The sequence below is a fragment of the Platalea leucorodia genome, assembly GCF_965183815.1.
Source record: "Platalea leucorodia genome assembly, chromosome: 6".
NCBI classification, from domain to species: domain Eukaryota; kingdom Metazoa; phylum Chordata; class Aves; order Pelecaniformes; family Threskiornithidae; genus Platalea; species Platalea leucorodia.
In genome coordinates, this window is record NC_138828.1 from 44,347,421 (window position 1) to 44,361,318 (window position 13,898).

At 40.4% G+C, this 13,898-nt stretch overlaps 1 protein-coding gene across 3 annotated transcripts in view; it reads right to left on the bottom strand.

The window, feature by feature from the left end:
- Positions 1-11,539: 11,539 nt before the first annotated feature.
- The window catches only part of NEK1 (NIMA related kinase 1), a 51,454-nt gene continuing 49,095 nt past the window's right edge, over positions 11,540-13,898 (bottom strand). For all 3 annotated transcript variants that reach the window (XM_082315229.1, XM_082315227.1, XM_082315228.1), the window contains one exon: positions 11,540-12,834. In XM_082315229.1, the coding sequence (XP_082171355.1) occupies positions 12,821-12,834 (14 nt within the window). In that variant the 3' untranslated portion in view covers positions 11,540-12,820. The remainder of the gene's footprint in view (positions 12,835-13,898) is intronic.

The window sequence follows — 13,898 nt, forward strand, 5'->3', positions numbered from 1 at the left end:
TGCACACATTGATGCTTTCGTAATAACTTAATTTGCATCACAATGGGGGAATACGCAACAGAAAAAGTGGCTGTGGCATTAAACAGGTTACAAATTCTCAGTGTTTAGGTGAGCTCGCTGTTACCTTAAGACATTCCCACCAGGCTAGTCACAGGAAAACACTGGGCTTATGGGTGCTTATGATCCCCGTAGCCTAGCTGCAGCGTCCACTGCTGTACCTTGTAGAAATGCAGTAAGGTGTTGGGGTGTGTAGGTGGTCAAGAACTTGATTTAAATGATCATTACACTGATGGGAACATAGTGGCTGCATCTCATTAACCAGCAACTTTGAAGTTGCCCTTGCTGCAAACAAGGTTAAAAAAAAGGCAAAGGAGAACGTTTATTTAAAGAAATCAAACTAGGTAGCACAGCTGTGAAGATCCTAGAAGAGGTACAGAAATATAAGAATCCATTCTTAATAAGTTTATTCTAAAATCAAATGATCTTTTTCCTTCCTTGCATGCAGCTGATAAGCAGCAGACCTCATCTGTGAGGCTGCAGAGCAGGTGCTAATGTTCCTTTGCTTCTCTAGAACTAGTGCTCTCAGGGCACGGGGGAGATTCTTCTGGGGACAGAGCATGCCAGATTGTCTGTTCAATCCTTTTCTAGGTATCTGCCAATCCTATTTAGATCTGTTCTCCCAAAGATTCGTGAGTGATTCAGGATGTAGCTTTAGAATTATTGACTGCCCTATACTTTTTGGAATACTTACATGCCATTTTAATAGCTTGCTATATTGTTAGCAAATTTTAAGCTATTAAAAAGCTATAATGTTTTCCCCACTTGTAAAGGCTACGTACAAGTCACAGGGTAAAGCTGTTTCATATGAACAGTAAACCAATAATCATATAAATGTTTAAGTAGAATTATGGTGTTACTGACTCTAGACTAAGATCAGGCAGAACTGTAATCAACCACTTTGAGTGATAGTGGGCTGGAGTGACTAAACTCCAATTTTATCTTCGAGGAACGTTGTGACAAATGTTTGGAGCTTTCAAAACCCAAACAGATGAGATGAGTTGTGGGGCCCAAACCATTTTTTTTTTCTTTTTAAATAAGGATAAAATAAATAAAGGATATTAAACATTCATAAAAGTTTACTTAGTCTTCATTACCACACCTCATTACCGAAGTATCTGAAAGAAGCTGAATGTCTATAGGCTGGATAATTGGCATATGTATTATTTGAACAAAAAAATGCAATATATATCAGATAGGAGGAGGTGGAACTGCTGAGGAGAGTCAGAGGCACTTCTGCACGTGGACTGTGCAGAGGGAGGGAGGCTGTGGGCATTGGGAAAAGTCTGTATCCATCATGTTAGCTCTATAATTCCTAGATTCTGTCTGTTGTTGTATTTCTAGAAATGCACTACGGCTTCACTCTCTAAAATCCTGTGAGACAGACAAAAGCTAGGCGATAAGTTTCATGAATAGAGAAGAACTCACAGCACTGTGCTATTTTGTCCAGAGGGGTCCTGCGTTCAAATTAACCCTCCTAGAGCAAACATCCTTGGGCAAAGGCTCAGGGTCCTGTCCTCAGAAAAGCATCCTCCAAAAAGTAGCAGGCTGGAACCTCAGACCTCGTCACGTTTTCACACCAACTGTATCTTCAGACCATATTAAGCACCCCCTTTAGTCTTTCTAGATGAGAAATTTTCAAGTCCACTTGGAGCATAGGCTCTATGACAGGTGATTTCAGGGATGTTATTTCTCTTTTGGGCAACTGCACGAAAACATAATGAAAACTCAGAAATTTCTGCGGCTTTTAACACACCCCTTATTCTAGGTGTCTTATTCTAAGAGCAGTTACTGGAAGTGCATTTACAAAGGAGCAACTCATAAAAACAGCTTGTGCTTTTGTGGTCCTTAAACCATGAGAAATGTATAGTAACGGCAATGATATGTCTGTACTGTGCTTTCTGTGTGTTTTATGGTGAGTCCTGCAGTTCCTCCTACTGTCCGGATCAGGAAATCTGTTGAAAAGCACCGTACTCCCTTCACCTAGATCTCCTCTGCAGTGAGAGTCAGTTTGGATTTTGTCCCAGAACAGAGTCCGAATGTAGCTGTGCCACATTCCCAGGCTTAGGAGAAGGGACTGCTAAGATGCTCTGGGATAAATGTGTGACATCTTTCCATATAAAACTCGTCGTTTTAGAGCAAAATCTACAAGAAGAATTTGCTAGCTTGTTTAAATTCTATACTAAGCCATTTTAGAATGTTGAGTGCTGCAACAGTTTGATAGTTAGCCAAAAAAAAAAAAAAGAGTTGTCATGTTAGTTCCAAAAAGCATGCTCAGCTAGGTTGTTTTTTTTTATTTTAAAAGATTTATTTCCTTAAAATAGCATTTTCCTACTAAAACTGCCTGCTGGGCAGATCTATCTGACAGGCAAGTAGAATTATCAGCATGTTTACTTTTCAAACATCTCTGCCACACTTACACAGTTCTGCTGTGGTATCAAACACATATGAGTGATGAGATAGGTTTTGTAAGAGTTTGTGTACCAGGATATAAGAAATTAAAATGGGTTACAGCATTTAAAGTGCACTAACATTTCCATCCCAAACTAGTCAAAGCAGTGTCCTTATACCAAGGTATAAGGCATTTTCTTCGACTGAAGCATCCCCTTTTGGAATGTATCCTCAGGTACAAGGAAAGCTGCATTCCCATTAGCACAGGTTATACTTCCTGTGTTGTCTGAAAGGTACAGAAGCTCCTTTACAGCTTCACTTATCTGCAATTTCTAGTACACTTACGAAAGGATGTAGGTGGAGGTTTGGATGTGATCAGTGTACCATCCATGTACCGTTGTTTTTGTCTGTGATATCGTAGGAGCAAAAAGCAAGGATTTCCAGTGTAGCTTGGCTCTGAAGGAAACTTTTGAATTACATGTGGATGAAAGTAAGAGAATAAAGGGGCGAGTTCCTCACTGATTTTTTTGCAGAGTCACTATCATTCTGCTACCACAGTTCTTTACAAACAGAGGAATGTAGAAAAAAAAAAAAACAAAACCAAACAAAACTTCCCTTGTTCAAAATAAGATTAAGGAAGTGAGATAAATTTATGAAGTATTCATGGCACTACTTTGGATTTCTTTTACAAAGCTTGGGACGTGGCTTTTAAGTCGATGAAGACATTGAGACGCAAAATGAATTCTCTGAGGCTGCTAGCGCTACAAGGCTATATAATCACGCTGGGATTGCCAAAGTTGTTTTTTTTTTGTAGATTTGTGTCACTTTCACTCCCACACATCTGGCAAAAGACCTCTCTGCATTGGCTTAGTTGAAAATCTTATCTCATAGATCATTACTAGCAATAAATTCCAGCCTTTGTGCTTACTTACATTGTCCCACAGCCTGGAGTCACTAATTTTGTGGAACTAGGAATTTGGGCTGTAAAATATTTACTCACTAACATACACCTAAAGAAAATGCCTCAAAACCAACCCCCTAGCTCTTTGTTTGTGAAACTAGCTTTTAAATCATATCAAACTGACTCTCAGGGCCAAAGAAAACAGGCAGTTGGATTCCATCCCTTTAGCTAAGAATCAGCCCTTGAATACCTCTTAAATATACACTTTCTATGAGCTATAGCGAAACTCATTTTCAAGTAACGTTTTCCCACATGTCCCAGAAAACGCGAGCAGCAACCCTCTGCATGTGGATGTGACTAGGGCACTGACAATGAGTAAGTGTGCCAAAAACCTGTTCGCAAGCATCACTGCAAACTGCTAATGCAGTTCTACCACCATTCTTCTCTAAGGTCACACCTACACTAAAAAAAGGATTTCTTTTTCATCCATGTCACAGTCCTTAAATATAGCTAAGGCAGCTGTGCTCAAAACAGTTGTCAGGAAATGGTCTCTGCTAGGTGTTTTCCTATGTGCTAGTTCACATTAGTCACTAAACATTTTTCTGGTATCGCATTCTGGAAGCATTCTGATTTATGGTATTTATTGTGCTGTTCCTTTTCCGTATGACAGGGATGGGGAGCACGAAGGCAGAGTTACCTCATACACTGAAGACTTTGCAACTAACAACGAAAAAGCCTGGAAAGATGAGAGAAGGCAAGACAAATGAGGGGAGATAATGACTGGCATAGATGCAGTTGCCTCTGCAGGATAAATTAAGTCATTTGCTGGGGAGGAAGCAAAGGGACACTTCCCAGAACTAAACCACAGATCTCCAGTTTAGTGACCTGTCTCCTGGAATACCCTTAACGAGCAGGATCAGAGTTACTAATGACTAGCAAGCATTGCTGGGTAACAGGGGTGTTCTGTAGGTGTGGGGAGAAACGGTACGGAGATGCCTGAGATGCAGTGTACACTAATATCCCTCCATTCCTGATCATCAGATTTCAGAATAAAAATTGGCAAATGGCAGATAATAAAGCCAGAATATTTTCTAAGAGTCCCAACAATCATTCTTGAGTAACTTACCCCAGCAAAAACGTGGCAGAATAAACAAAGTATAACTAACTTGAAATGCCTTCCCCTTTTGTTTTCATAGGACAAATTAACAATGTTTTGACGCTAGGTAGTGTTGCATAACATGAAACATAGTAGTTTTAACCAAAAAAATACCAGGATAATCCAGGAGCAAGCTGTAACTTAATTTTTGGCATTCTTATTTTCAGTTTCCCAAGTGAATACCACTTCTGAGAGCGTGGAAGTGTTTTTTAATCAATCCTGGTACATATCCACATACACTGCCATCCAGAATGAGGTTAGTGCATTATAGCTGTTGCGGGAACCTTAACTCACTTTCATTGACTTTAGGAGGATTAAGTCAGAAACAATACTATTGTAATGCTGTTTTTTGTATTTACTTGGCAAATACTCTTGTCAATTTAAAGTTTCCCATGGGAGGTGTCAAGAGGTCACTGAAATTTTCCTGGGCAAGGGAGGGAGAGTGGTTGAAACCTTGGCCTCCCTGCTGCTCCCTTCAGTGTTTTTTTTTCATGTCATTAGTGCTGTACTCAGCACTTTCCCCCCAGCTTCCATTTAGAAGAGGGAGGGAATGAATGTAAAAATGTTAGTAAGAAATGGAGGCAAGAAACACAGAGAAGGCTTCCCTGCTGTTTTATTTGGCTAATTCTAGGCCTCGGTAACAGTAAACTTAGTCACAGAAAGTGAGTATAGAATATATTGTCTAGTATGCACAAAAAAACTCCCAGATGCTTTCAGCACATTTTTTTTCCCAGTTCATTCTATTATTCTACACAGTCTTCTGTCCAAGGATCACAAAGCCTCCTGACCTCTCTGTTATCCTATGGCAAGGAACTACAGTTCCCTAAGGCTGACAAAGCATCAGAGTTTGATTTCCAGAAATGAGGTACCTGCAATTTCCATGAACATCAGTGTAACTGTAAACGAGCAGCATAGTTTTTAGACACCACTAAGACAGAAATGCAGAATGGCGGGGCAGGAGAGACACCCCACATCTTACAGGCCTTGTATGCAAGGCTTCTGAATTTATCTGAAAATACCTGAGTTGAGGTATCAAAGACAGCTTTGTTAAAGCTAGTGATGTAGGAAGGGATCTCAGCTGTTTCATAATACGGATTAGCGTGATCCCTCTAACAAGTCCGCATGGTTTATCGTATGATAAAACAGGCAATTTCACAATTAGCAGATTTTTAACTATTTCAGTTACACATTTCTCGCATTTTTAACTGCTGTAAGGCAGAATAAAACAACCGTCGGGAGTTTTGCCATCAAGTGAAAACAAAAATAGCCTTAAGTAAGTACATCGCGACTTGATTAATGCAAGATAAACATTATACACTGCACAGCGTTTGCTCCTCAGCAGGCCTGTTTCACATTGTATGTTCATACATAAATTTCTTTTACTAACGCTGCACAAGCAGTCTTGCACCATTCTTGACAGATGAGCTTTAGGAACTATGATGAAGTGGTTTAAGTTACAGCTCCATCTGTTATACCCCATCCTTCTGATGGAGATTGCTTTCACTGTGGCAGAAGCAGCAGAATGGAAGATGTGCTCATATCCTCACCAACTGCAGCTCAGAGCCTGGTGAGTTGGCTCAAACCCATCTTCTCAGCAGTTTAATCAACGACGCTACGCTTTGTGCCGAAGCGTGAGGGTGGGTGCACGTTTCGTGCTGCTGGTCCTGATAATCAGCAGCAGAGGGAGAGAAGAGAGAGCCGAGAAGAGGAGCATCTTAACAGGTCACAGTGGGATTTGACTCAAGCTTTCTTTACGTTTTACTGGGAGGAGGGTGGCCCTATGACTGTGGCCATCCGTGCTCTGCCATTGTACGTATGGCTAGATACTGGTATTTATGGTGGAGAATCTGTCCGTGGCTGATCTGAGCAGACTAGTTACTGTAGTATCGCTGCGTGGTTAACAAAGGCCGCAGGCCAGGATTGAACTGTGCTCCCTTTCCCGGCTGGCAATGCTTAACCCCACTGTCTGTTAGAGTCAGAATTTGCTGGAGTCTCTTCCTGGACAAACAAGATTGCCCAGCGGAGAGAAAGCAATAGTGGTCGTCTGAGGAAAGGAGGCGCTGCAGGGAATTAAGTGAATCCAGTGAGTTAAGTCATTCAGGGCACTGTGATCATTCACTGGTACACTCAAGTCCACGGTGGAACAGGATATACAATTCAGCGCAATCAGGCTTTTCAACAGCTGGAAAAAAATGCTATATTATTAATAGCTAAAAATCACATTAGAGATGTTTTACTGCTGTGGAAATAATTCTCCATATACGTTTACTAACAGTAACATACAGATCCACTTTAAAACTATTAAGCATGGAAAACTAAAATACACTAACATTTCTTAGAATTAAAAAGGCATAAAAGTATGTCCAGCGTTAAGTCTGAATTTACTATTGAGAAGCTCAACTGCCGTGATCTTCACCTTTTAATTTCCTCTTACAAAGTTTGAAGAACAAGACTAAAATACTCCAAACCGCCATGTAAGTTATCAAAACTAACATCAGTGGGAAAGGATCAGCTAAGTGCACTACAGTAATGGCAAATGAGATGCGTTTTATTACTGTCTTTTAGACATCTTTATCGAGAGTGGTTACAGCTCAATACAGAGGAAGAAAGAGAGTTTAGAGGAAGCACAAGAGCTACAGCAGTTTATAAAAAGGAGACGGACTGACCCTTTCAGCAGCGGCCATGTTGGTATAGCTCCGCTGTAGATAGAGCTCTAGCTCATCATTAACGGCATCTCAGGTTTTCTGTCTTGTCTATATCCCCATCAAACCAATGACTTTTTCAGAAAAAGGCTACGTACCTGACTGCTGCAAAACTACTCTGATAGCATTTAAAATAGTTCTAGCAGCAATAAAACAAACAGCAATGAGGACTCTTGACTGCTGATGGGGGAGGCGATAGAAGGAAAAAATAGCATTCCGGAAGTATTGCTCAAGATTTAAAATTTTATTAAAAGAGCTCGAACCGCAGAGTTTTTGCCTAAAATTTGAATCTGGATACAGCAAAAATGCATACTTCATCCCTTCCCCTAGAGAAGAGATTACTGTCAGGACTGTCTGCAGGATACAGCAAAAATTAGGGTATGTCAAGGACCTGATTATGGTCCCGTTATCCTCAGAGCACGTCTGCGCCAGCTTGAGCCACAGCGCTATTTAAAACTGAACCGTGTTTTCTCCTGGCTGACGGTAGTCCCTAAGGGAACATCCACCAGCCACGCAGAAGTGACTCATGCAATGCCCCGGCCTCGCACTTGATACAGTCAACCTCAGGGATGACTTGTGAAAGAACTGTCACAGCCGTCCTGAAAGTAAGCAAATGCTACCTCGCTGGAGATTTCCCACTGTGCAACCCGCCTGGTTTTGGCTTTTGTTGTGCAGCTAACGTGAAAAAAACTCTCCGAGTCTTTGGCTCTACGAGTTTTTAAACTGCATCGTTAAAAAGAGAGTTAATGGAATTAGCTAAATCCCATCTCGGTTTAAAAATGTCTTGGAAATAAAATCTGGAAGAGCGCACCAGGCAAGCAATTTAGTAGGAGCAGCTGAACTCTTATATATGTGTCTCACAAGTAACTACAAATTAATATATCTTTATGGAAGCAGTTCAATTAAGGTTTTAGTTGCTGAAGAAGTGTTTTTTAAGACTCTTGCACAAGCCAAACGTTCAAAGTGCTCCTGTTTGAATTGATGAACTCATCAGCTCAGCTGGAAAACATATCAACTTGGAAATGCATTTGAAGGGTGTATTGCATTAACACACAAATTTAATTTAAAGGAAGAATCTCTTTATGGATTTTAAAGCTAGTACTTAAACTCTACAAATTGCTTCACCTAAACTGCTATGATACAAATGGCAGAAAGAAATGTGGTAGGAATGGTAACTATTGGTTTCTATTTTAGGCTAACTTTAGTCTACATAGCTCATGAATGAACAAGTGTTGAAATGAGATTTGAGAAACGACACAATTGTTTGGGAAGAAAAAACGTTTAAAGGGATTGAAAAATCAAATGTCTACATTTGTCTTTGGTTTATCATAGTTAATAAAATTAAGTAGAGCCTAGCTTCATTTCAGCCTTGATGAGGTGCTTTTAATGGAGAGAGAAACGTCAAATCGGTCATTTAGTCAGGGGCACGCTTCTACCCCACCCTCTGGCTGAGGGGAAGATTGATACGGAGTCCAGCTGTACACAACATCGTAACTGTGCTAAAAGCGTCATATTTTATTCCAGTTTGCATCTAGTCATTTGGGAAACCTGGACACACTGTGCCATCCTCCTGTCCCCCAGGAAAAGGAGGGTAGGGATCGCAGGACCGATACGAGCTGAGAAACTGTGCTCTCTCTAAGGGCTTCCTACCCGGTTGAGTAAGTTCTATAGATTTCTCTAGATTTTTGATTTGTAAGTTATTTGTGAATAACAACGTTTTGTAAACATATGAAGATTTGTGTTTATGTGTAGGGTCTTCAAAACCTGGCCTTGTTCGAGGAAATACTTACAAATCATAGGAACCGAAGCATTTCCGCGCTGATTCAGACTCGCCGTCTGCCAGCGCCAGGACCCGACCTAGAGCCCCAGGTCGCCCCGCATCTTTCCGACCGAAGCGCAGTCCGCACGGGGGCCCGCACCCGCTGCAAAGCCGCCGCACCGTGTAAGGCGGCGGGGCGCCGCTGGCCACGGCCCCCCCGCCGCTGGCCACGGCCCCCCCCCCGCCGCTGGCCACGGCCCCCCCGCCGCTGGCCACGGCCCCCCCCCGCCGCTGGCCACGGCCCCCCCGCCGCTGGCCACGGGCGGCCGCCGCGATGCTGCCGCCTGGCGGCTGGCCGGCGGCACCGCCGCCCCACGACAAACCGAGGCCGCCTTAAGAACTGTCCTAAGAACTCACAGCTCAACTCTTTTAAGTCGAGGACAGGCAGAGTTTTGAAAGGGTGCAGTTTCCTCTGCAAACAAACGTGGAAAAAAACCCCAATCTTACAAAAATATTTGGTAAGTTTTCAACGGATTTAGGCAAGGTTGTAAAGCTTTAGAACAACAGGGTTAGTAGAGAACGTGTGTTTGAATAAACATACAGCATTTATGCACAAATCAGACCAAGAGGGAGACAGAAGCACTAAAAGCTGCAATAAGAATTATTGATAAGCGATGTAGATGTCTCAAGAGCACAGAGAGCCTTGTCAGGAATATGGTACACAATATAGAACTTTGTTTCAAGTGGCCATTCGCTTACCAGACCACAGAAACGTTAGCCCAACCACGCTGGCCAACCAGGTCATACATTTTTCTGAAGTCCCTTCTAGCGGTAACTCCAAATACACACTCAAAGTGCAGCAAACTGAAGAGCTAAAGCCTCCGCAGGCTCTGCTCTTCGAAAAAGATTGTAGGCACCAGCGCTCGGGGTAGGATTGCTGTACCCGTTCAGCTCGGACAAAGGCAGGTAGCAGCCAAGAGTCCATCTTCCTGCCACCGCGAGGCCACGTTCTCTCCGGTTCTGCCTCGCTGCTGGGGTTTTACTCCTTTCTGTTGAGGGCCAGGAGACTCAAGGCGTGCATACAGCTGTAGGCAGCGCAGTTCGCCCGGGGAGGCCACGGCCATCGACTACCATCATGTCTGCAGGGCAGCACAACAGAGGCGTTATGGGTTTGGTTTTCTGGGGTTGTGTTTTTTGGGGTCTGGGGGTGTGTCATTGCTTGGTTGGTTGTGGGTTTGTTGGTGGGGTTGGGGTTTTTTTGTGGTTTGTTTTCTTTTTTTTTTTCCCCCAAGATTCCTCATCTGAACTACGGTTGGTTTCAGAAGACTGAGTACAGGCACATAACGTGAAATAGTTTACAGAGTATGTTTTGTGCCAAAAATGCCGTTCTGTATCTCAATTTGCTACTAGAATTACAACAGAAGATATCTTATAGTGAATGTAATATGAATGCAAGCCAAATGCTCAACTCATTTCAAGAAGTTGTTACATACAGACCAATACATCATCCTGAAGCCACACTGTCCTTGATGTCATTATAGTCTACAATAAATAGGGATTTAAGATTGCAGATAAAAGCATTTCTTCAGCAAACTTATTTACTGCGTCAATTCTAAATTAGCTCTTGAGGGATTTCAAGGATATCCAGTATTGGTTGGCAGGTTTGAAGATTATTCTTGAAAAGCTGTGCACAATCTACGCATATTTTTCAAATCATTAATTGATAAAAAGCTCTATGTTTGTAAAGCTTGAAGTCTGCAGATTATGTCCATTTTTCTTACCAGAAGCAAGCCAGCACGCTACATAAGAAATGAAGAATGTCAATAATGATATGATTTAAATTTAAAAAGAATTGAACACCCCCCAACCCTTAACTTCAGTAAGACTCTATCACCTTGAGAAAATTCAAAACATAGAGCACAGAATATACCATTTGGTATATTTTCTTCTTTCCATATGGTTAATCTATATTATTTTAAATCTAAAGGTTTTGGGTCCTCCCTTCCCCCAAAAGAGGGGCAAGGTATGATCTGAAAAGCAAACCTGAAAAAGGAAGATAATACAGACTCAACCTTTATTAAAGTCTTTAGAGTGTATTGCTAAATGTCATGGATGATGTAGCTCATCCAATCATCTCTCTGAATAGATTAAAAGTGGAATGGAAGAGAAGCCTAGTGAGAAGCCCCCAAATTTACCGCGGAAAGTTTAAAAAAAAAAATAAAAAAAAGAGGAAGAGGAGGAAGGAAAAGAGAAGCAGCATAGGACAGAACCAGCATTGTTTCCAACAACGTTCATATTTTCCCATCAGATGAGGCACGAGGTGTTTGTCAAATAAATAAGGATATTAAAAAAATTAATGTATTACAGGCTTTTATGATTATTAATTTTATTCTTATCGCAGGTTCCCAGGACACAGCTGAAATAGAATAAGTTTGGTCTACCTATAAGAACTGTGTTTAAAAAAAATTAACACTTTTCAGTGGGCAAAACTTTAATAACAACACCATAAAACAATTATACAAAAATCATGTACATATTTTGACAGTTCTAAATAATATATATATATATATATATTTGATTTTACTTTGTGGAAAAGTAACTTTTGACAGGTTTAGATTGTGACTGGCTGTAGCTGAAGAAAAAAAAAAAAAAAAAAAATCTGTTTTTCTCCAATAGGGCAGTTGGAAGTTTGACAGTACATCAGATTTGTAACAAGGACTCATTGTATGGATAAGCCAATAAAGCTGTTCCAGAGGTGATGACTGGGAAACAGCAGCATAGCTCGTGTCTGCCCTGTACACTACTGCTTTGACAGGAGGAACAAGGAAACGTGGGTCAGAAGAAACCTGTTTTTTTCTTTCAGGGTGGTGGAAATCAAGCTACAAAACATGAGGCAAAAGATGAGAAGTATTACATAGCGCTTGTGCCTGCAATATTTAATTTTCCCCTATGGCCGCTGGAGCCACGAGTGTGACAGTAAGAATTTAAAAACAAACTGGAAAAGAAATCCACTCCTTTGAATTCAACAGCATACTATATTATCATTGACCAGATTACAAAATTCAAGAGAGCTAAATACTTGGGGTTTGGGGAAGGGGACGAGGAAGAAGAATACTGGGGAAAAAAGTATTCTAGCTCCAAATGAATTTTACAATCTCAAAAAACCCCAGGCATTTCAATGATGACTGAAGTACCAGTTTGCCTTGATTTAGAAACACCATTAAGATATTTCAGAGGGCACTGGTTAAAAAGTGACAGAAGCCTTCAGCTTCAAAATACAATAATTTTTTTCTTAAGAAAACAGTGACATACTCAAACTGGACCACTAGATTAAGATGCTATTAAAATACAACCACGAGGGTCAATAAAAATGAAGTCATTTCTTTATGTAGGTGTAAAGAGAGGCTATTTTAAGTAGGTAAGTAAATAGCTAGATGTGTAGTAATGCTTCCAGTTGCTTAACCGTACCAGCCTACTGTTGATATGGCAGAAATTCTGTTTTACTTTATAGGTCCCAGTTTTGTATCAGAATATCTACAGGTATTCCTTTCTATATTTCTTTTGGAATTTGAGAGATTACAGGTTTAGGGTTTTGTTTTGTTGTTGTTTGTTTGTTTTTTAATTTTGGGCATCTACTATTTAATGAACACATATGCAAGTACACACAAGGGAAGTGTATAGGTATCTCATTTTAAAAAGTCTTGGTTTTCCTCTTTTTCATACAATCAACATGCTTTTTTGAAGTCTTGCTTCTCCTGCCCCATGTTACATTCTCCACTACAATTTGTTATTCGGCTGTGCAGCCTTCAAACACCGATATGTAGTACGGCATCAAGGAATTTCCTGAGTCAGGTTTATTCATCATTATCTGTAAAAAGCAGGAGAGGGGGAGAGACAAGGTGAAAAGGAATGACAAACACACGCACAAAATCAAGCTGGGGTTACAAAACAAACTAGAAACCACGATTTAGTAAGCAATAATACAAGAATTCACTAAGTCAGTCACCAAGGAGGTGACTGTTACCAAAACTGCCTTGAAAGCACTGTGTGTACAAATATTGAACAACATGTCATCTTTCTTGGATTTGTGAATTTAAGATGGTTTCATCTCAAGTGGCCTGCTTCAGTTAGAACAATCCTCTTAATAAAGAGCAATACGAATTTTTTTCTAACTTTTCTTATTGGAAGAGTATAAAACTTTTGAGACAGAAGCTCACGAACATCCTTCTGACTGTCACTTGTCCTCTATTCACCTTTATTAGCATAGGATTTTTTTCTTTAAATGTCTGAAAATTAAAGAACGAATTTAAATGTAGTTCTTCGTGTATTTTAATACTAAAGTACTACATGTACTTTAAATGTCTGAAATGTAAAGAACTACTTTTTCTTTACATTTTTGCATGCTACCACAGACTTGTAAAATACAGAATTAGAACTGAAGCTATTAAAAATAGCCACTTGTTAATCAGCATTTTGCGAGATGAAAGTCAACTCATTTTAATAGGATTCACTCAGACAACAGCTTAGAATTTGTATGCCAACATTTCAGCAAATTGCTGTTTAAGCCTTTTAGTACTAGTTTTAGAATATCCTTAAGGCAAAGCAGCAAGGAAAAGAAACTGGTAACACTAGAGTTACCATTTTCTTCTCGTTCTAGATTGCCAGTCCTTTGGACTCTTGAAAAATGAGCTACTCCAATACATCTTCTCAATTCTGTCATTAAATCAATAAATTGTGGTTGAAAAAATATTTTTCAGACACTTTTCTGTCATACTTCTATACCACAGCATGGAAACAACATGGTACTGGTTATTCTTACTGAGTGGTTCTATATCAGTAGCAAAGAAAAACTGGGAAAACGTAATTTGTATTAGAATTAATTATTATGTTTTTAAAACTAGCTTTTAAGACTCCCCCCCCCCCCCCAGCATT